The sequence below is a fragment of the Equus przewalskii genome, chromosome 27 (assembly GCF_037783145.1).
Source record: "Equus przewalskii isolate Varuska chromosome 27, EquPr2, whole genome shotgun sequence".
Lineage (NCBI taxonomy): Eukaryota > Metazoa > Chordata > Mammalia > Perissodactyla > Equidae > Equus > Equus przewalskii.
This window is the reverse complement of record NC_091857.1, coordinates 26346108-26370638: the sequence shown is the minus strand read 5'-3', so window position 1 is coordinate 26370638 and position 24531 is coordinate 26346108. Positions and strand designations below refer to the sequence as shown.

Below are 24531 nucleotides of genomic sequence, written 5' to 3'. Positions count from 1 at the left end.
GATTTGGGATTTGCCCACCTGTAGAGAGCATTTTCCAGCTCTTCCAAGGACTCTGCCCCTTTGGGGGTGGGCTGGGATGACTGGGTGGGACAGGTTGGGTAAGCCTGCCTAATTTCAGAGTTCACTTTTAGCAAATGCACTCAGCTAAACAGATATAAAGCCATGTCCTCAGACCTGGCCTCCATCAGCAAGGTGGATGTCACCCACCACCTTTTTGCTTCTCAAATGCCCCAAAGCTGAGGCTGGGAAGAGGGTGCCATTTATTGACCCTCTCAGAAACCTCTACGTTTACTGTTTACACTTCTGTTGTTCTTAAAGCTCATAAAGTCTGATCTCAGGCCTTCAATGGTAGGGTCAAAACATTGCAGGGCACTATGTAAAATGCTGGGGACACCGCATCCCCCTTTATGGAACTTACAGACTAAGTTGGGCCCCCACCCCCACTGTGACACCTTCTCCCTTTATTCTATTGACGTACCAGCCTTACTGGTGCCATGTTGCCTTCTCTTCCCAGAGACTAACTTTATACTGACTTAGATTGAAATCTTTCAAAGCCTGGTGAAATTACATATTTCTTACTTTCTCTCCTTTGAATTCCTGTAGCTTTGAACTCTTGAACTGCCTCACATGACTGAGCACTTTCTTACATGTCATCTTGACTCCACTGTTGGCCTAGTCAAGGTTTCTCAACCTCAGCACAGTTGACATCTTGGGTGGATAATCTGTTGTGAGGGCTGCCCTGTGCATTGCAGGATGTTTGGTAGCATCCCTGGCCTCTGCCCACTAGATACTATATCCTTTATCCTGCCCCCACTATTTGTGTCTCTGGGAACTGCCAAATACCTAGGATGCAATATCACCCCTAGCTGAGAATCGCTGTTACTAGACCAGAAGACCATGCTTTGGATCACCAATAGCTCTGAGCAGCTGCTCAAAGCTTGATGACAAGGGTCTGGTTAGAAGTTGAATGTAACATGGTAGAATTGACTCAGCAGACAAGTCTTTAAAAATTAAGGACTGTGAGGCCAGCCCCCTGGCCTAGTGGTTAAGTTTGGCATAGTCTGCTTCACTGGCCCAGGTCTGGTTCCCAGGTGCGGACCTATACCACTCATTGGCCGCCATGCTGTGGCAGCGACCCACATACAAAATAGAAGAAGCCTGGCACAGATGTTAGCTCAGGGCGAATCTTCCTCAAGCAAAAAGAGGAAGGTCGGCAATGAATTTTAGCTCAGAGTAAATCTTCCTCAGCGGAAAAAAAAAAAAATTAAGTACTTAAGTACTGATAGAGATAGTATCCCCTTCAAAAGCCCTATATCTCTATCCAAAGACTGAAATTAAGTAAACCAGAAGCAATGCTAAAATCTGTGCTTCCTTAAACACCTGAGTGCCAGAAATTTTTTTAGGCACAATAACCAAATAATGAAAGATTCCCTCTTACAAATGCTAGAGTCATACTGATTACTCAATCAAAAGACTAAAATTAGTAAATTCACATAAGAGGTGAGAAAACGGAAATGAAATGTACAACTCAAATCAATTAGAAGTAATTTTAGAGAATTTTATTCAACTGTCAATTTATCACCAACATCTAACATTTATAGCTTGCTACAGTTGGATAAGCACATAAGGAAGAAAATGTAAATTAAATATTACAAAAGTTTACTTTTAATGAAACATGATCTTAATAGGATATGGATAAAAAATTTAGTGGTTTTATTGCATTGTTAGAAAATTATATTATGAAAGATACAAAAAAAATCAATAGATGTTATTATTTCTGTTTATTTACAATCAGTATGCCATCTTTTATTATTATGGCTTTAAATTTTCATTTTTCCCAACAGGTTTCAAAGAATAGTTTATTACATGCCTTAATAAAACACTTAAAATATTTACAAATTCAAAATAGATGTTTTATAACTGAAAAAAGTTCACCTGAGAATTCATTATAAAATTGCCATTTGTTTGATTTTTTTTCCAAGTTGTTGATGTGGCTCAGTGTCCACATGCAACCTGTATCGTCTTCTGCATCAAATATATTTAATTCCTTATTTAAAACTGGTTAAACATTAAGCTATAGTAAATTATGTTATAAAATTTACAGATGAAGAACCAACATTTATATCCATATTTATTTTGAATATAACAATTTAACAAGTTATTTGCTATAGCTGTGGAATTCAAATAATTAAAAGAATTTTAAGGTAATATTATTTACTGAGATAGACACAACAGCTTTTTAAAAATCATCAAGCATTGAGAAGGCCAATTCACAAAATAAGGAACAATGATCATGTAAATACGCAATATACAAACTGAAAACAACCTTTCCAAAATTCTGCATGAAGGAAAAGATATACACTGTATACACATAATCCTGTCATTTGTCTTCGGCAGTCTCAAAAAAAAAAAAATCAACTGAAAAGAAATTTTCTTAGAAAAAACTTCTTTAGAAGTTAATGTTAAAATAAATGTACAATGCTATGCAGTATATAGAAAATTTCCCCACCTTATGGCCAAAAAACAAAGATAAAATTTTTTTATCTCTGTCGCTCTGTATTACAACTTGAAAATCATGTAGGTATGAGGTAGTGTAGTTACTTGTATTACATGCTGGCTATTAAAAGTAATGCTATAGTTCAGGAAATATTACACTTGGCAAATAACCAGAATATCATTAAAATAAACCCTTAATGCTCTAACTATTTATATGTAGAGAGAAATTTAGACCAAGTGCCATAAAAATCATATTTAAACTCTGGAAACAACTAGGTTTTATCATAAAATAGTACACAACCTTTCAAAGCAGTTATTTACAGTAGCAATTAAAGTAAAAGATTATTTGACATTTGCACATACACAAACTGATATGATGAACAGCTGAGTGTACAGTGAGGTAGGAAATCAAGGATTCCATTGGCTTGTGTAAGATTTTACATATTGTAAACCAGAAAAGTTTTTATATTATTTTATATTTTGATGTTAACATTTAAAATTACAAGTATCAAAGAAACAGCTACATGGGGATATATATTATATATACATACACACACACACACACAATTCTTTTGTATTGGGATGCATTATCACAGAATCATCATTCTCCCTGACAAATTCTTATAAAAAGCTTCTAGGAAATAAACAAGTCCAATTATTTTCTCTTACAACAACTAAGTCAATAAGAGAAACAACATACAAACCACTGAAAATATACTAGCAATATCTACCCCACCCATCAAAAAGGGTAACATTTGACAAATTACTCTGTGACATTAAGTCTGGTCCCCATATACTCTTACAGCAAAGGTCTACTTGCATCAGATTCACTCCTACACGGTGGATGGTTGTCTCCTACGTTAGTCACCCAGAGCCTTCACTGGACTCAGGCTGCAATCTATATAAGTCTCTCTCTCAGGTATCTGATCTTAGTGAAAGGAAGCACTTTCTAATCCTAACACTATAAATTACTCCTTTGTACCCTTTAAAACTAGGTTCTGCAGATGTTTCTGTGAATGTGAATATATGGAGTTTTTCACCTGTCGTGAAGACCCACAGTCTACAGCCTTCATCTGACTCCCAAATAAGCCTGTAACACCAGAACGGCTGCAAAATGTTCTGGGGTAGGTGCTCAGACTATAAAAACTATTACTTTAAAACAGGACTGAATAAACACGAAGACTGATTTTAAAATAGCCAAATCAAAATGATTTGTGTACCCTTATACACCAGACCAGGAGAAGAAAGTAAGATTAAGTCTGGTTTCCAAATTCAAACCCACAATGGAACAAGATCAAGTTTCACCCTATTTCACAAACCTGCACAGTTGCTGTAGATACATTTTTATCTACAATAATGCTTTTTACAATTAAACCAAGGGACTTCAAAAATAGGATGAAAAATGAACTGCACTCCTGATAACTGTGGGGCATTTTCTTTGCCTGTGACATCTGTTTTTCTGGCATGGGTGAGCTATGGTGGGAAGGCAAACAGCCCTGTGTCTTGATAAGCTTGCCAGGATTCTGGGTGGCTAAGCCTATGCTGCCAATGCGTTCACTCATGCCACTGTATCCTGAGTCCTATTTCTTCTTCCAAAGGGACAAGAATGTCAAGAGACAGAAAGATCAGGATGGACCCAGATGTGTTAGAGACTGAAGAGAAAAAAGAAGAGAGGGAAAATGACACTTACCTACTGTTCATGCAGCCAGAATTGCTCAAGGAGGAGGAGCAGAAGCTCCGCCTTAGGCCAGCTGCCTGCCCTTGTTTCCTAACTACTCCCAGCGCTGCTCAGGAGGCACAGTGCAGCCAGTCCATCCTTGGTTTCAGCAGGAGCTGAAGAGCAAAGCTCCAGGATTCGGGCAAGACCGTTCCACTATTTCTCACACCGCAGTTCTACACAAAGACGCCCAAGTAGCTGACACCCTGCTTCTGAGTAGATTGAACTCTATCAGCATTACTTGGGGAGAAATGTTCTTTTAAACCAGTCTATTACAAAAAGGTCAGATTCCTAAACCCCTGCAGGCTACTTCTTTAGTAGGAACTGTCTGCAGACGTTTAACAAGATGTTAAACTGTTGTTTGATATGCTGCAGTTTTCATTTTCATATTTATTTTGAATACTGGGAAGAGTTATTACTAATAGTTATTATTCTCTAAAACACAAGCTTTTAAAGCCCTACTACATTTTCACATGTGATTTTTCAGTATCCAGGAAGCAAATCATTTCTGCATCTCCTGTGGAAATGAAGGAAAAGTCAGGGCTGTCTTTAGAGGAACTGCCTTAACAGCAAACTACGAGGGGGAAAAACAATATTGTTAAAAGACAGATGGCTGTATTAGGCTTGCAAGACAACGTCAGATCTTCAGTAGAAGATCAGATGGTTCGAAGGAAGTGAATGCAAGTTTACTCATCAGTAGTACACTTATCAGTCATCTGCTGACAGAAATCCGAGATGCCGCCGCTCTGCCGACACCGTTCCAGGAGCCCAGCTTGCTCAGAGGCGGCGCTGGAAGTCGGCCGGGACTCCTGGCCCCGCGCACGGCCCGCCTCGCTGCTCTTCGTGCTGGGATAGCAAGGGCTTTGCTCTCCCGCAGGCGGCCCAGCTGCAGGCCCCTCAGGTAGACTCAAAATGGATGGTAACGGAGGTTCACCATCAGGAGTACTTTTTCCTTTTTCAGAAATTAAAAATGACAGTGGGCAATCTGAGGCTGAGTACTTGGCGAGTATCTGTATTTGTTCTTGACTGAGAGCTGCTTCTTTACAGACTTGCTGGCAGAGTCCAGTTAGGTTCTGCTTTGTCTCACCCAGAGTTGACAAAATGTGATCTCTTTCCTTCAACAAGCTCTCCTTTTCATTTTGCTGTGAAGGCGGGAAAGAGAATACAACGACTTGTGTTTATTAGTTCAACCCACAGTTCTAAGGTGATCAAATGCATATCTACAGTGTCTTCTCATTAAATAAGATCGCATGGAATTTTTCCTTTCAATTCAATTCAAAATCCACCATCACTGAGCAACGGCTTTCAATTCAAAACCCATCCTCCCTCTTAATCCCTTATCTAAAACTCTTAGGCCAAGATGTATCTTGAGATTCAGAATTTTTCAGATTTTAGAAAGATAATATGGATGCACACATATTTCCTCTAGCAGGGTCTGGGGCAGCCCCCCACTATGAAACATCTTTACGTTTCTAAATAAAACACATGAAAATATCAAATAAATGCACAAAGTAGGATAAAGACTCTACACAGCCTGATATCAGTTTGTGTCAGTTTTCTGGCCAAAACAGTTGTGATGCACTTTTCAGAATTTTTTGATTTTGCGAAATGCAGCTAAGTGTGGACTTGACATTTTGGATGGAATAAACCAAAAAAGGTACAAGTACAGTGATCATAACTGCTGCAACTCCAATCACTGCAAGACTCTAATGATGACTAACATTTGTGGAGCATTTACTCTGTGCCAGACTTTGTGCTAAATCTCAGCTACGTATCCACACAATGACTGCTGATTTAGGTACTGTGAAACCCATTTTATAGATGGGACTTGGAGTTTAATATGTCGAGTCAGAAAGCTAGTGGGTGAGTTACTAAAGCGTGAAGAATTTGGGGTGGGGGGGGAATTTTGTGTTTGTTAATATTTATTTTTGTTGCTGTTATTATTATTATTAAATTTTTATCCCTCCAGGAAAGTCAACCACAGAATTCTTTCCAAAGCTTTCCTGGTTCCTGCCTTTCTGTCCACCATCACTCGTTGCTGCTGACAGAATCTCTCTCTCCATCACTGTCCCATGCCATCCATCTTATTCTACCACTGCACTGCTGCTAATCTATTGCAAGCAAGGACACTATTAATCAAGTTATTTATTAAGGTAAGAGTAAATAAATGTTGATAGAAGGTCAAAGATTTCTCTTGTGAAATTTATGACAACTCTTGGCTTTCTGCTTGTTGGCAGGTTCTGGGGGGCTGCAGTTGCCAGTTAACATTTACATGGATTATTTCATAGTGATAATCTATAATGGCCATCCTTTATAGATTCTTTTCTGGAACAAAAATAGTAAAAATAAATTTGCTTTATAAAAAAGTACTGTTACTGTTTCATATAAAAAGTTTTCTACAAAACTGCACGTGAATACAATTACTGATAGTTTTAAATATTTCAAGGTCATCTAATATTTTGAGAAAATGTATAATGAATATAAAATACTGAATTTTTATGTTGCAAAGTACTCTCCAATTTGTTTGGATTTTTATACAATTGTTCTGTTTTGAAAAAATAGGTAGAGGTCAAGAATATATGAATATATTTACTATTATATAAATGAATCAAATCAAGACCAATGTTCAGCAAGTACACTTTTTCTTACGGAAAGTGTACCAGTTGTAGTCTTCTGATACAACGAGTCTGCAGGGGCCTAGAGGGCAATAACAGTGCCTACTCCCACCTGCCCCGACAAGGAACACTTTTAACGCACTCAGCAACCACTTCTTTTTACGGTCTCTCAGAAGCCAATCCAAATGAGGATGGAAACAAAACTTCCAGAAAAAAATTAGAAAGATTTTTCCTCAGTCACAACAATAGTCAGCCATGGACTCAACAAAGTTGGGGTGAATCTCTGTTCTAAACAGCAAGAGACAAAATGTCAAGTGCTAATTGATCTTTTAAATTAAATATGGTTAAGCAAAATAATGAATATTTGAGCTTCCTTCCAGAAATTAGAACTACTATTCAACTTACAGATACTATGAAGATTACAAATATTTTATAACTTCTATATCTTTAGATAAAGATCAGTATGATCTTACATATTCTCACTACTCCTACCCCACTAAATAAAGGAAGCCATCACTACACTCTAAGAGAGACCCCTGCAAGATGGCTTGCTTCTTTACATCAACTAAAACCAACAGGGACAACCTTGGAACTCCACCACGGGTATTTCTACACATTAAACGCTCCCGTCTGTTCCTCTGTACTTTGAGCTAACTCCTGCGCGGCTAAGTGTCCAGGTAGTTAGCTGTTTTTTCCATTCCGCTCTAATTCTAAAACACAAATTTACTTCGCTAGCATTCAAGTTAACAACAAATAATTAAGCAAATAAAAGTAACTCAACTTAATCACTTCATGATTATTATTAAAGACATCAGCCAAACATACTCACTACTAGTGGCCTGCTTCCTATTCCTACAATCTATTTTAATTTTCTTATAATGCAACTGTGTAAGTCCTAAGTTGGAAGTGCTGAGGCTTTAATCATAGATCTGAAAAAAAAATCGAATGAAATTTGTGTTCTGATACTATTCTGCATTTTATGACAAAAAAATTTATATCCATGTCCACATTTTCAACAGTTACAGTACAATCTTCATTCAAGCATAACAAGTTTAAAAGAAAGATTCTAAATATGACTAACCCAATAAAGATAAGGCACGGGAGAATTTGGCACCAAAAGCACCAGATCCAACGACAATTTATTTGAGGTTAACAAGTCCTCACTGCTGGAAGGTGGTGACGGATAGTTCCTTATGATGCAAAACCCATGAATAGACAGCTCATAGAAATATACAAACAGCCCTTGAAAGTATGAATGAAAATGCTCAATTTCACTCATAAGAGAGAGAAAAATAAACGCTACCATGAGATACAAACGCTCACTATCAGACAGGAAAAAATCCAAACGCTGACAACAAACTCTTTGCTGAGGTTGTGGGCAGATAGTCACAAAAATCCTACTTCTGGGACTCTATCCTAAAGATACATTTCTTTAACATTAGAAAAACAATGTACAGAGTTATCCACTGCAGCATCCCAAATGTCCACCAATAAGAAAACCGTTTAGAGAAACTGTGCTACAGCCATGATAGAGATTTTACAGTCACTACAGAGCTGTAAAAAGAACGGCAACCTCTGTGAACAAGGAAAAATAGTTCCTGGAAATCACTTCTTAAGTGAAAAGAGTAAAATATAGAAGAGTATATACAGAATACTTCTGTGTAGTGAAGATAATAAGAATACACATTTAAAAAACCCTGTTTTTAGGGAAAAAATAAGGGAAAAAAAATGAATGGTTTTGAAAACGGTTACCTATAGGAAACAGCCATGAAGAGGGTATAATGAATAGGGTATAGGGAGAGGATGGCATCAAGACTTTTGGAGTATAGCTTTCTTAAAACACAGTTTTAACTTTTGAACCATATAAATGTTTTACATATTCAAAACAAACTTATATAAAAAATATGAAGAGTAAATTCTAGTAATAAATATAAACAAATTAATTTAATGTATATCAAATTGCTAACAGACAAAACATTACTTCAAATAACTTTTAAATTTTAAACTTCAGTACTACGGTATATATTTAGAGACAAAGGCAAAGAAATTTCACTCAATCTGTTTATTGTTAATAGTAACATTGATATTGTAATTTTGTGATGTATATCTCAAATAGTAAATATATTAATGTAATAGGGAGCCAAGATTTTCTCTATAATGACAAGAGACAAAATATAAATATACAAAAGAAGCAGAGACAAAAGCTCCACACTGCCAAATTTTGATTGGAAATATCTACATGAACTCATGATTTCTAATATACTTTTTACTTTTATTTATTGAAGCATGACATGCATACTGAATGCACTCATGATTTTACATACATACACACACACACACACACACACTTCCCAGCTCTGTCCACTGAAAGGGCCCAGAAGGAGCAATACTTCAGATGCAAGCATGCTCTCTAAAATCTAATACCTGCAAAAGGAAACCAGGGATTTTTAGAGAAGGGGGTGATTCTAAATCTTGGGACAAGAGAAGTACAAGGTGAGCCTCCAACATGTTGCTCTAGATGGCACAGAAGCCCTAATGGGTCATGTCAAAAGAACACAGCAGCTGGCTTGATGGGGCTCCCCTAGCCAAGCCTGAAAAAGTGTCAACATCAAAAAGATAATGTCTATTACAGATTCTAAGAAATTAAGTTAGGAAAAAATTAATCCATGAGTCCATAGTGATACTAAAGGAGTGTGGTGCGAAAGAGGGAAAAGAGGAGGGAAGGAAAGTTCTTTTTAAAGAGTAATGTCAATAAGTGTTGGCATTGCAAAATCCCTATTTTGCAATCCCCATTGTAAAGGCCATCAAGATATGCTAAAAACCAAAGGAGGCAGTCATGGGGAACAGGACATTCACAAAGTGCCTAAGTAACACTCCACAGATTACTGAACAACTACAAAGGCAAAAAAAAATTGAAAATGATCTGGCAGTTCTCTTCTACTCAAGTGGGACATTCTGACACTTTGTGCCTCCCCAAGTGATGCAATAGGAAGGACACACCACCAATGAATACTTAATCTCAATCTAGACAACTCGAACTTTTGCAGTTTACATGAAATACAAGGAATGGATCAATGAGTTAAATAAAACCAAGGGGAAAAAGACAAATACTAAAAGTGGGACATTTTATGAGAAATCTGACCTGGACTCTTCAAAAAGTTGTCACTGAAAAAATAAAAGAGGGAGGACTTGTTCTAGATTGAAAGATTAGAAAGTCATAACCAAATGCATTATGTGATGATTGGATCTGAGTCTGAAAACAAGAAAGCATACATGTGAAATATATTTTGGGAACAATTAGGGTAATTTGAAGAGAGACTATATATAATATGAAAGATTTATTAATTTTCTCAGGTATGATAAACATATTGGTAAAGATATGTGATAAAGATATCTAAGAATGTTTTTAGGAGACGCATGTTTAAGCATTTAGGGGTAAAATGTCATAATGTGGCAGCTTTCAAATGATTTAGAATATAAAAGGAGAGCAACAGAAACAGAGAAAAGACAGAGAGACCAAGATCAATCAAATGGTTAGAAAGAGACCAAGACTGACCGACAGGGACAGAGAGAGACAAGACTGACAGACCAACCTTCCAGAGCAGGCCAGACAGAGACAGACACAAAGACGGACAGAACGAGAGACAAAGCAAATGTGGCAAAATGCCCAGAACTGTTGAACCTACATGGGGAGTAAATGTACTACATGGGTAGTTTACTGTATTATTCATTTAACTTTCCTGAAAGCTTGTAATTTTTAGAAAGGGAGGAGGAAGATGAATTGCAAGAAAAAATGAAAACACATAAACCTGGCTCCCCATGAGACCATAAGCATTTTATTGGCAAGGACTATGTCTCTTTCATCCTTGATTTCCTGGTACCCAGTAGAAATTTACTACGTAGTGACTAGCAGATGCTTACTGAAGGAACAGAGAACCACTTTTATTTCAAACAGAACCACTAATACTCATTGAGCATGAACATGTGCTGAGCAGTACAAAGAACTTTCCCTCCCTGATGGCATCTGATGCTTGCACCAATCCTGAAGGGATACTGTTCTTCTCTCCCCATATTATCCACGAGAGAATGTGGGCATTGGAGGTGAAATAATTCCCCCAGGCCACAAAGCTAACAAGGGGCCAGGCAGGACTTCCAGGCATTTGACTCCAAAGCCTCCATCCGACCTCCATGTTCTACTGAAGCAGGTTCTCAAGTTCAATGCGTAGAATCAAGAATTTACCCTGGAAACTTTTATAAAATGCATGTTCCTGGGCCCCTCCCACAGGTCTGGGATGGGACTAAGGAATATTCATTTTGAAGGGGCACTCCCAGATAACTCAGATGCCAATGGCCCACAGACCACACTTCAAGATGTGCTGTTCAAGGGCATCACAGAGTGGCAGAGGGAAGATTCCATAAGGGCCCATCAAGGTGTGTTTGGAGAAGGTAGTGTGCACGTGGGTACAGCACCCAGTAGAATGTGACTAGAACAGATTTATCGTTAATAAAATAATACACCTTTCACCAGGAAATGCAAAACACTAAGGACAGATGAGGTAGTTTTACTCCTATACCATCACAATAGATTAGAGCAATGAAACAAAATGATGTCTGGACACCTTGACCTTGAGGTTCAAGTGCTTTGTGAATATTCTGATTTCTAATCAGGTACAAGTTGATATCAATTAATATCTGATACCTTCTAAGAAAAATACATTTTGGTAATTTAATTTTTTTTTTTTAAAAGCAAAGTTCCCTTCATTTCAGGGTTACCTTGGTTTGAGGCCAAAATGGTATTAGAGACATATATATTTTCTAACTTCTGAATTAATCTTCCAGAAAAGAATAAACACAGACCTTGTAAAGAATCCTATAAAGACAAGAGCTTTTGTAAGCCAAACACATAACAGAAGCTCAACGATTCTTGAACTTTGTTCAAGACTGTAGATTTATTGGTAAAAAAGTCCTGTTATTCGTTTATAGATTACGCATATTCAATCCTTACAGTAACAGCAATGCTGAATTAGTGCCTACCCTCTGACATACTACCAAATTCGAAATAAATGTTAAAAGTCATTACCATCAATTTATCCACCAAATAAATACATACCATTCCTTTTCTTCAAAGGTTCTATTTAGACTTTAACAGAACATCTTGTTGAGAAGTACAATTCATTAATTTTTTTAATTCAAACTAACATCTTCCTTTGGCTTTCCCAGCACAGTACAACTATAAAAGTGCCCTTTACACACAATAATTATCCTACCCACCCACCTGGAAGACATTTTAGAGTAATTATTCTTATAATCAAAACACTTTTTTTCATGTGCTGATCCATCCACAGTCTCTTATGCTATCATTCTTAGGACCAATTACAAAAGTTTACAGCCAATAGCCAAAGACCAAAGCTTACTAAAATATGGGGTCCACTGCCTGAATATTACCAGACCAGGACAATATATATTGTGAATTTATTTACATGTTAATCCAATCAGTCATTGGCTATATAAAAATGGGTGTTAAATTATGAAACAAATAATTTCCCCTAAATAGGTTTGCTAAAATCCCAGACTATAAAGACTGGGAAACACCGCTTGTCTACCGGCCATGCTTCCAAAAGCGACATCTCAATTAAAAAAAAGAACATCTGGCACACTCTTTTGTATTCTCAACTCTCCATACCACTAAATACAAACCTGGGATAGAAGTGGCTGTAATTACTGTCGGTTTTTCTCTCTTGACAAAGACAAGATCCAAAACATCACCCAATAACCAGGGTCTAAGTTCTAAGTAAACTTCTTAATGTAATAAATATCTTAAGCATCAAATTCTTTTACTTCTAGGAAAAGGACCAGCTTTCTTATTCTTATAAGCTAACAAGTAGCACACTTTCTGCTTTTTTTCATGAGACAGAGACATCTGTGGTAGAGCTGAAATTTATAATGTGCCCCTTGTACTCTGCAACTAGAGTTTGTCTGTATAAATCACTACAACTGAGAGTAGTGTGAAGAACTGAGGAGAGAGTTCAAGGAAGCTGAAACACAAGGTGAGTGGCTCTGATACAAAAACACTAACATGTCTTCTCTGGGGATATTTTGGAAGAGGAAAGAGACTGTGCTGAGCTCACTGGCGCAATCTGGGTGAGCAGACCCGTTGGGCTGTCTGCTCTGCCTGCTCAGAGAGGTGGGCTCTTGGCAGCCATGTTTCTGCTGTTTGTCCCTACTCTCTAGTCACAGAAGAGGAAACCTGATCGAAGTAGGCCAATTAGATGCTCTCCTCCTTGGGAAGTTAGAACTGACTAAAACTGTAGTCTCTGTCTGACCAGTCCCTGGAGGAGAGTGCTACTCTTCAGGAGCTGTGCCGCAGCCACTCTTCCCAGACGCACTTAGCACACAAAGCCATCCTGCAGTATGGAGGGGGCACAGATGCACAGAGATGAGCTGAGAGAGAAGATTCTCTGAGTTCTTGGCAGTTTTCCACTTCTTTGTTCCATGCTATTTATGAGGTCTGGCTCCATTCTTTGGCTTCTAAATGAGACATGCCTATATCCTCACAATAAATTCACTCATTCATGCTTCAGATGGTTTCTGTTTCTTGCACCCAAGCATCCAACTTAATACAATAGGTAAACAGGGTAGTGACCACTCTCATTTTTTATTTCATAAAAACTGCTGGGCAACCAAATATTCCTTTGTATTGGAAATTAACCAATAGTAATCCACTGACCATATGAAAAGAACCTTAATATAAGGAGAGAGGCAATAGAAGGGTGAGGTCCAAACCCAGAGTTTACAGTTTAGGCAGAGACATTAGGAAGGAAGCAATTAAGGGAGAGAAAACTGAAAATCGACAAGTAATAGTATAGCAATAATCATAAGAAGAAAAAGGTAATATTTATTGAGTGCTTACTATGCAACAGGCACTTTCCTAAGTTCTTTAGATTTATTAACTCTTTTAAACTTCATAAATGAGTACCTACACTATAAAGTAAACACTAGTAACATCCCATTTTACAGACGAGAAACCTGAGGGACAAAGAAATTATGCAAAGTGCCACAGATGGGAGTCTGATTCAGAATTCCGTACTTTTACCAGTGTGCTTCCCACCTCTCTCTGCTGAAGCAAAGGCAGAGGTGGCAGAAAGCGCAAAGAATGTAGCAGCCCTCTTCATCCTAGGCATCTGAAATCTAGTGAAAACATCAATTGTTCAGCAATCTAATGTCTGATTTCAACCAAAAAATATAAATAAGACCATGAGCCAGGAAACAGAATAGTTCTAAAGAGTAATAGACAGTTTCCAAAACATTTGCTTAGAATTCACGTACAAAATAAAGTTACCGATGAAACAAACTTCATCAATCTAAAAGGTTTGTTTTGTTTTGTTTTCACTTTTGTTTGTTTTTGGGAGAGGAAAAAAGTAGACAAATTCTATTGACAGTTATAAATTATCACTAGCTGAGGGGGAAGACAGAACAATGAGAAGCAGATCTAAGAACTCTCATAGTATAAGTTTATGTAGATTTCAAATAGCTCTATACAACCCAACAGTCCACAAAGCATCTCTGTATTACAGTAGAGAATAATAACTAAAGTTAAAACGCTATATACCCTGTCTAAAGGCAGCTGTGTTCAATTCAAAGTTGGACAATAGGAAAGAATACTAGTGCTTATAAGTATGGATTAATACATATCCCAAAAGCACTGCGTAAATATTACTGAATTTGTCATTTTTCTTCTTTCGTCTTGACAACTTTAATCATTCAGCAGTATCACATAGGTTTTTAATATCTCTCATGCCTCCATTTATAAAACATCTGATTTCTCTTTCATCTTTTCAGAGTTATACTTTATCTTTTTTGCATAATTAAGGTATATGCACAATATACAATGAATTTTTATTTTTCTACTTTTTTGAAGGCATATAAAGGTACAGTTTTTTCTTCTAAATTACTGCTGTTTAATTGGCATTCAAAGCTAGAACGGTTATGCCTGAAGACTTGCTACAATCACAATATTAAACTTTGGCCAATAATTAACAAAGACACAAACCGAACATTCAAGGAATGCTTTTACTGCTTCTAGGCACTGTTTCTCTGCTGTCTCTAACTATATTTTTAGCTGTAGCTGGCCTGCACTATCCCAGCTGTCTTTTTTCATACAATGTTTCCTTCCACCAACCACTAGGGGAACAGAGACACAGGGGTGCAAATTAATCCATTTTTCAGTCAATTTGTGTTTTGATGCTGGAATAGAAAATAAGATTCAGTAAAGTAAGCATTATTCTAGCTTAGGGTCTCATTAGACCTTAAAATTCCTGTTCATATCATCATATGAATTTTTTTCTTAGATGAAAGATCCAAGTTGGTGTGTTTTGGTATCAACCAAAACAAGTTATTCAGGTCTACAGTTAAATTAAACTAACAACTGGAACACTGGCGTTTATAGACACCAAACACAGCACAAACAGATTAGGTGCTTTATAACTTCTTTAATCTTTACTCAACCACTAAGAATTAGGTAGATAGTAAAATTACCTTTAATTTGTAAATCATTAAAAAAAAAAGGACTCAGAAATAGTTCTCAACTTACATATTATTGCATATCATACTAATATGTAGAATATTTATATAAGTAAAATAGTCTATATAAAAACCCTAATTTTTTTATCGCTTAAGCTTTCTGAAAATGTCATATAATTTATTCTTAAAATGATAATTGGTAAATTTTAAAATTAACGTTTAACTGAGCATTAATGTCTGACTTAGGAATTGAAATAGCTATTTCCTCTACAAAAAAGAATGAATAAAGATGGTGGAATCTAAATAACAAGAAACTTGTGTCCTCACCAGCTTCTCAATTTCTGACTCAAGATTCTGTATGCAGTCCAGTTTCCTCTTGCGACAGCGCTGTGCAGCAATTCTGTTTTTACTTCTTCTTCGAATATCGTGGATACAATCCAGTTGTTCTGGAGTCAGCTTGTGCATTTTCAACAAGGATTGAAAATCGTTTCGAGAGAGTGAAATTATTCGTTGTGCATTAAATGGCAGCTTTACCTAGAATGTGAAATAAACATTACAAATTGTTGCCGTATTTTGTAGTTATACTTAAATCTAGGAAAAGGATGATATACATCTATGTTTTCCAGAGAACTTCATTTAGACTTAAAAAAAGACCTCCATTCCCAATTTCTATATAATCCCTTATAATAAAGACTGATAATTTAATTGCTATTCCTAGTCTATTTCACAGAGGGTTCAGAAGACAAATAAATTGAAAAGCAGATTTTTCTCAGCAAATCAAACATATTAACTCAAATATTAATGTATTTTAAATGAAAAAAGAATTTGTGATTTTACTAGGGTATGTTAATACCCCACAGATATCCTTAAGCCTCTTTCCAAAGTATTTTTAATGTGATTTTACCAAACCAAAAAAAAAAAAAATCTATTTTATTCTTTGATTTATAATATTGTGTAGCACTGATTCAATACTGGTATAATTACACTAGTAATTTCTAAAGCATTTCAGAAAATTTATTTTTCTATGAGGAAAAAGGTAGTTTTGTGTAACTCATTTTAAAAGCTACAAATTTCACTTGCCAGTGTAGAAATGGTTAGAAAAATCTTATGAATATTTTAAAGTCATTTTTGACATACTAAATTTAGAAAAAGAAGATAACTTTTTTAAAAATAAAATTGTGAGACAGTTTAATTATATAAACTTTCAAAAATGTAAATGAAACACTGGTCAGTTTCTCTGGCAATCTACCTAGTTTGTTTTTCAAGCTTACAGAAATTAGTTATACAAAATGTTTTAAAACTTCTTAAATGTTTTATTTTTAACATTCTTTTCATAGTTCCAAACACTGGATTTATAATGTCATACAAAAATCTATATATATATAACTCATGCATATATATTACTTCTTAAATTAGATCACCAAGCACCTCCTTCCAAAGCCAAAGGGAAAAAAAGCCCTCTTTCACTCTTTCAAACCTATGTTATCCAAGAGCTATAGAACCAAAGAACATGATAAAGAACTAATAAGCCCTGGAATTATAGTAATATTTTTTTAAAAGCAGCTATAAATGTCTGTACACAGATTAAGCTTTGTATAATTAATACTATACCAGCTACATGTAACTCATACTAAATTAAGACATTCATTAAATTAATAGCTACTGGAAAATAATGAGAAAATTAATGGCTATGAACAACTAACGTAAAGAAAACTGCATCAGAAGCCACATTCCTCCAACTAGTCACTGCTAAGTCATCGCTAAGTGATCAGTCCCAGATCTAGAAATCCTTGTGGCAATGACTAAGAGTGAATGTATGTTGTGTTTTTCCAGGAGTTCCCATGTAATAATCACAGAATCATTATTCTTTTTCCTTTTGGGACACAGCATTTGACTTAAACAGTTAAAGAGCAATGTGTGACTGCACTCCAGAGTTAACATAAATACACCTGGCTTGAAATATATGAACACAGAAGCCCTTCAAAATTCATCACACTCTTGGTATTGGTCATGTCTTATAACTAACTGTGTATGGGTTTCCTTCTCCCTCCCTGAGTCTGCTCATATCCCTAGCGGGGCAACAGGAGCTGACACAGAGTAAATCCCAATTAACGGGGGTAAAACGGTAACTTCACCACACATCCATTTTCCCCTCACCTCACATTCTTGTTCTCTGGCTGAACAGGGTTCACTGTCTCCTTCAGTATCTGTCTCAGAGTCGTCTCCCAAGCTAATCACACAAGCATACGGACAAGGTTCCTGCGGGGGTTCTGAAACATAATCATCGTTTCCAATTTCCAAATTGCTTGAACAGCCTTCGGTACTCAGAGTACTTATGAAAGGGCAGTTGACAGAACTTAACGTTGTGAAAGTCCTCTGACCCGGTTCCGGGCTCTCGCTAATCCTGATACCCAACCAGGGACACTCAGACCTCTTCTGCGAGTAGATCTGTTCTGAACCATCTTTGGCCATGGCAGGGGATAACTGCATTTGGCAAGGAGAGTCCGTGCTGCAAACGTCACTCCAGAAGCCTTTGGCTAGGTGTTCTGCCACTTCCCGTTCCACACTACTCCGATCGCTAGAGGCAAGGCTACTATCTTCCCTGGGGCCAGAGTCAGATTTCAATTGTAAATCTTGACTTTCCCCAAACGTTTTCTCTTCTTGAACATCTGTACCTGACAAGGGCTTTTCTGTTAACACTGTTGTGTTTTGCACACCAGCAAAATTCAAGTCACCATATTGGTCATATGTTTGTAAAAGAGACAGAGAATAGAGCCCAGGAGGGTCTGTCGAAGCAGTGTGGGGGAAAGGAGTCACCTCTGTTTTGTCTGATGGACACTGAGAAGCCGGATCTTTCTTCTTGGGTTCTTCATGTTCCACTGCTAATTTACTTTCTTCACATTTTAAAATGACCTGCAAATCTGCACAGTCCTGGATTCCCCCTAAACATTCATTTTCAGACGTCTCATTTGGCTGCACAGAAGAAGTGTGAACGTCTTTGATGCTGGTTTCCACAGTACGGACTCTGTCAGTTCCAAATGCTTTTTGGAACTTCCTGTATTTGGGGCATAACGATGGCAAGGCCAGAGCAGCATCTTTTTCTAAGCACATGGATTCCCATGTTTGACTGGCACTGTCTTGTAGAGGAGGTGATACTTTTGCATTTCCTTGATACCTACAGAGTTTAAATTGAGGAGTGTGAACATTTTTATTTTCCAATTCCTCCACTTCATCAATTTCTAAATCCCTCTGGTCCAAAAGTGAAAATTTAAGGTCTGTTTTCTGACAGTGTGACGGGAAGCATTTTTTTCTTGGGCATTCTTGCTGGTCTGCAGTGGAGTCCGAAAACTTAAATTTGAGAAACTGAAAGCAGGATTCCTCAATATCATGGACACCTAAAAATTCCACACACTTGCACACTTCATCCACATTGTCCTTACTTAGAATCAGTTTAGCAGTGTAGGCAAACTGAATTAAAGGTTCAAATCCTTTAACTGTCACCTGTTAATATACAAAATAAAAAACAAAATAAAAACAAACGCATTTCTTAAAAGCTGCCTAGTAGACAAATACAAGAAAGTAGAAGGGGAATAGAGAGATGAATTTGTGATAATTATAAAATAGGTATTTTAATTTGGTAAGAAACACTATTCTTCTAGGAAACGTGAAGCTAAGGGAGTCTGGAAAAGCATGCTTATTTATCATACCCCATTTATTGGGACCACACCTTCTACTTTATAGATTCCGCTCTTAACGACACATGAATTATGGTTTACTCACATGAGGTAAAGACACAAGCATTACCCCAATTTTTCTACATTAGCTGAAATAAATCATCTACAAAATAAAGCAGGATGGACACAACTGGGAACACATATATAGTCAAGTGCCAGGTGTCTATTGCCAGCCCAGCTCCATGCAGTCATTATATTCCAAACGACTGCAACTGCTATAAACTACAAAGCAAAATTTTTAAGGATAAAAAACAATATATCTAAAGCACTTAAGGTAGTCCTGATCCATGCTAAATGCACAGTAAATGGTAACTTATCTTTAGCTCATGCCAAAAATTTCTAACAAAATTTTACAGATTCAGATTTAAAAAGTGATCTAAGCGAAGTTCTAAAAATCATGCCTAGAACCGTTTCAGCAAAGACCCACCGACTCTGGGTAATAAAACCCTTAAGCAGAAACTTGTGCTTTTACATTGAACCTGCCTCTGCAAAGTGAGGGGCAAATGGAACCTACTAAGTGCAGAGAGGGCCCCATTCTGGATTAAAAGCACCAAATTAATTTTAAAACACTAAATTTCTAAAACAGTGATCAAGATACCATAATTTTTAGTGATCTTCTTAAAAACCTGCTAACCTATGAGTAGTTAACTTTTGAATGGCTAAAATAAAAAACAGCACCACCACCAAATAATGGTGAGGATGCGGAGAAACTGAATCACTCATACACTGCTGGTGGGAATGAAAAATGAAACAGCTGGTAGTTTCTTATAAAACTAAACAGGCAGCTACCATATGTCCCAGCAACTGCACTCCTGTTCTTTTATCCCAGAGAAATGAAAACCTACATTCATACAAAAACCTATACACAAATGTTCACAGCAACTTTATTTGTAACAGCCAAAAACTGGAATTAGCCTGACTTCCTTCAGTAGGTGAATAGTTGAATAAAAACTGGTACATCCGTACTATGGAATACTACTCAGCAATAAAAAGGAACAAACTATCAATACACAGAACTTTGATGAACCTCAAGGGAATTATGGTAAGCGGAAAAAAGCCAGTCCCAAAAGGTCACATACTGTGTGATTCCATTTATATAACATTTTTGAAATGGTAAACTTTAGAAAATGAAGACACATTAGTGGTTGCCAGGCGTTAGGGATGGAAGGAGGGGGTAAGGGAGAGAGGAGAGAGGGTGGGAAGGAAGTGGGTGTAATTATAAAGGGGCAACACAAGGGATCCTTGGGTGTTGGAACTGCTCAGTATCTTGGCTGTGGTGGGGGATACATGGACCTACACAGGGGATGAAACTGCACAGTACTTCATACACACAAGTCACTACAAGTAAAACCAGGGAAATCTGAGTAAAATGAGTGGAGTGTATCAATGTCAACATCCTGGTTGTGATATTATCCTATACTTTTGCAAAACGTTACCACTGGAGGAAACTGGGCAAAGTGTACAACAGACTTCTCTGCACTACTTCTTACAAATCCATGTGAATTTACAATTATCTCAATAAAAATTCCCTTAAAGATTTTTTAAAATAACCACAAAAGGTTTTTAAGACAGTGACTTATATAAAAGATATTTTCAATCTATCACTATTATGAAACACTTCAAAATATTTGAAAACGTATGATTTACACTCAAATTAGCATGAATGAATGAATACACACATATGCACGCATGCATTCATACACCTTTCCTCCCACACCCATGAATCCAACTCCACTCTACTTGGAAAGTCTTACTAAGTAATTTGAAAATACGAACCTTACTAAGTATGTCTCCATTATGATAGGCATTGCTACTTTTTAAAAACAATGACTAGCATATAGTGGGCCTTTCTTGTCATTTTCTTGCTATTGCATTATTTGCTCTAGCCTCTGCCATAGAAATGACAACCTGTTGATTCTTCAAACTGTGGACACAATTTCATGGAAGAATGCATGGCCAGCAATAAGCTAAACTGTAGACTTTGTACCCATTACAGAGCAGCTCACACAGACCTATCAGACACAAAAAGTTCTACACACTTTCTCCAAATTCCTCTTAACTTCTAATTTGTGCCCCAATGCCACAAGGCTCAACGGCTCTTCTACCTGTAATTACTAACTGAATAAAGCAAGCTGTTCTAATAAGAGTCAGAGTAACCAGCACTCCCAGGCCCAGACAGAGGTCTCTTGGAGGCAGGATGTTAACAAGAACCCAAACATTAGGTGCTTGAGTTTCACAACAGGCTGGTAGGAAAAAGATGTGTAAAAACCAGCTCTATAAATGTGACAGAAAATCATCTTTTTCCTACCAATGCATAGACAAAATCTCAAGAGAGAAGAAAAGGGAGAGAAAGAACATTTATGGAACATGAGGGCATGTCTTAGGAAAATGGATGCTTTACAGAACCCTACACCCAGTCAGTTTCCCACCCCAGGAAAAGGTCTAAAGGGAGAGAATGGCACATAGTGTAGCCTCTCCCAGCATGACCTCTCCAAATGTCTATAATCCGCTGGCTATGCCCTGCTTTGGTCATTTTATGAAAAATAACATAACAGTGGGTCAAATTATTCAAGTGCTCAATAAACATTGTTAATTAAGTTATTTAATTAAGTTAAATTAGATTAAAATCAGGGTGGCTTCCAGACACATGGACCTCTCTCTCACCTCTTCTGGTAGAGTAATGTTAAGCTCTGCATCTGCCTGGCCCACGATTCTCGAGTGGAAGTAACTGCTGCATGCCGCCAGCACAGATCGGTGGGCTCGGAACCGCTGGCCCTCCACGAGGACAGTGACATCACACAGCACGTCCTTCTTCCGCTGATCGTTGAGGCTGAGCAAGACGTTGGTGCTGTGCACTGAAGATTCATAGGCAAAACCCGCGTTCTCACTCAGAGACATCCTGCATAACAGATGGTGTGGGGATGTTCAGTGAAAGCATGCTTCTAATCGTTGTCAAACCTGCAAGGACACAGGCAAGATCTTACTTACATAAAGTCTTGTTAAAAATGTTTGAAAAACGACAGTGTCAAATGTAAATTAAATACTCATCACTAACACAAAAATGAAAACAAAAGCTTCTAGAGAACCTAGAACATTTATTCAATTTACCTCATTTAAAACAGGTTCTTGATAGCAGTTTTTCTAACTAATTTTAGGAACAAGGTTCTCGAGGGGAAGGAGGGAAGAATTTTTTGAACCAAGGACTTCATGGCTCTCTGAAAGTGAGACATTTCATACTGAGAAAAATACACTTACAATGAGCAAATAGAGGGGGCCAGGAAATTTCTGGGTGGCATCCCAATCCTGTTGCTCTAAGACCTTAAAGGGCGTGCGTGTAGTGTGTGTGCGCATGCGCGTGTCTGTGTTTGTGTGTGTGTAGCTCACTAGAGGTCACACTTTGGGAGGGGAGTGAAGAGTAGAACAGGCATACGGCTTCCCACCATTCTCCATGCCCCATTCCCCAACATCTGAGACCTGGCAGGAGGGTTTGGTGCTTCCTAACAAGAGACACATTCTACAAATTGTAAAGTTCCTCCAACGTAAAGATGGAAATGACTTCTTTGAGACAAAGACTCGAATTTGTCAGGCCAGATCTTAGCAATGAGTCTTTTTATATAACAAGTCTTACTTTACACTACAAAATGTAGGCAACAAGTGCACCCATTTCATCATTAACAACATGGTTTACCACACATAGAAATTCTTGGTTTTCTCAAAAGGTTAAAACATAAGAGAAAGATTTAAAAACGCATATTTTTAAAAAGACATAGTAACGCAGAGTAGCCTCCAAACATTTTTTGATCACATACATCTGTGTTTGTCCATTTATCTCAGACAGGTACTACTATTCTCATATACTACATGTTATAAAACACACAGGCTGAAAGTAAAAGGTTAAAAGAGAAGCTCTAATATTTTCTCTGGAGCCCAGGAGCCCATGGCAAGCACCCCCAAGCTGAGTGGCATACCCAACTATAGCGTGGCCATCACGCTGACAGAGGCCGAGGTGCTCCCCGAGGTGTCATCCCTGTGTCTTTCACGTTTGTTCTTCTGACACCGTACTCACTGCCTGAAACACGAAGGTTCCAAATGTTCACTGACTGAATGAGTGTTATGTTTTCAGATTCACTATCCTTCAAACAAAAATGAAAGAATGAGGACTACTAAAGTTCAGACAGCCCAGGCCCAGCCCATGGGTGAATTCCACCTTAAAGAGAGACTGTTTCAGTCACAAACACCTGAAATGCACCTACAAACTCAATTCTACTTAGGTGTTTATTTTTAAAGTCCTCAATATAGCCGAAATGTTAAGTTCCTCCGGAGGAGTCAATGGAAAGGAAATCTCCCATTACGTGGTTCAACTCTACCCAAGGTTAAAGCTCCCGAGCTCTCATTTACTGACTCAGCCCACCACATGAAATCCCAGCAACTTCCAACTATGCACTGGAACCAACTCGACCTTTGGGTTGTGCCCATATGAGACAGGAGTAAATGCCCTTTAGCAAGAGGTCTTCATATTTCAGTTATCAACACAGGAAATTAGTATTAGGAATAGTAGGAAGGAACCATCATTCAAAGAAATTAAAGTCAGCCCTCCATTATCTGTGGTTCCACACCCACAAATTCAACCAATCTCGGAATGAAAATATTCAGGAAAAAAAAATTCCAGAAAGTTCCAAAAAGCAAAACTTGAATTTGCCACGTGTTGAGCACTACGCTGACCCCACGCGAATGAAGTGACGCGCAGGCACACCCTGCCGCAGCCTCCTGCCATTTCGCTGACCCTGTCTCTCTCCAACACTCACTATTTGAGCACTGTTCACCTCGTCTCGTTCATTCACTACATGTGTTGTGTACGCTCTTTGTTTCTGTGAAAAATTGGCTCCTAAAAAGCAATGAGGTGGTCAAAGCAATCCCTCAAAGGCTAAGAGGAGGCATAAAACGCTATCTCTTGACTAAGAAATAAAAATCTTAAACCTTTTGAAAAAAGGCATCTCGCTTGCCAAAGCGGGCCATAATGTCGGGAAGAACGAATCAAGCATTCACATAATAAAGCAGAAAGAGGCTGAAATTTGTGGAAGCTTAGTGCTGCTGCTACAATAGCGAAAATGGTCTCTCTGCTTTGTGACGGAGGGCTTGAAAAGACTGAGAAAGCATTCAGTGTGCGGCTAGAGGCCACGTCACAGAAGCATGCCCCTGCTGATGGCAAAATTATGAGTGAAAAGCACTTAGCCTCCATGAGCACTACTGTGAGGGGGCTGCACAGAGCAGGAGAAAGGAGTGTAAGGCTAGTCAGGGACGGCTGTCCAGCGGTGTAAGGCGCCACCGCCTCAAGAACTTAAAGACCACGGGAGAAGCAGCATCAGCGTTCCCAGAAGAGCTCGAGAAACTCATAGAAGAGAAAGGCCTCGTTTACTGAACAGTCTCCGGGCCCTCGGGAACAAAAATT

General features: G+C 37.8%; 1 protein-coding gene across 3 annotated transcripts in view; it reads right to left on the bottom strand.

The window, feature by feature from the left end:
• Nucleotides 1-1537: 1537 nt before the first annotated feature.
• The window catches only part of BACH1 (BTB domain and CNC homolog 1), a 47195-nt gene continuing 24201 nt past the window's right edge, over nucleotides 1538-24531 (bottom strand). For 2 of the 3 annotated variants that reach the window (XM_070597263.1, XM_008522569.2), the window contains exons 2-6: nucleotides 23051-23151; nucleotides 21747-22040; nucleotides 17506-18849; nucleotides 15676-15882; nucleotides 1538-5355 (exon numbers count right to left, since the gene is read on the bottom strand). In XM_070597263.1, coding sequence (XP_070453364.1) covers nucleotides 4900-5355; nucleotides 15676-15882; nucleotides 17506-18849; nucleotides 21747-21980 — 2241 coding nt within the window. In that variant the 5' untranslated portion in view covers nucleotides 21981-22040; nucleotides 23051-23151 and the 3' untranslated portion in view covers nucleotides 1538-4899. The remainder of the gene's footprint in view (nucleotides 5356-15675; nucleotides 15883-17505; nucleotides 18850-21746; nucleotides 22041-23050; nucleotides 23152-24531) is intronic. The other variant, XM_070597262.1, reaches the window with a different exon arrangement.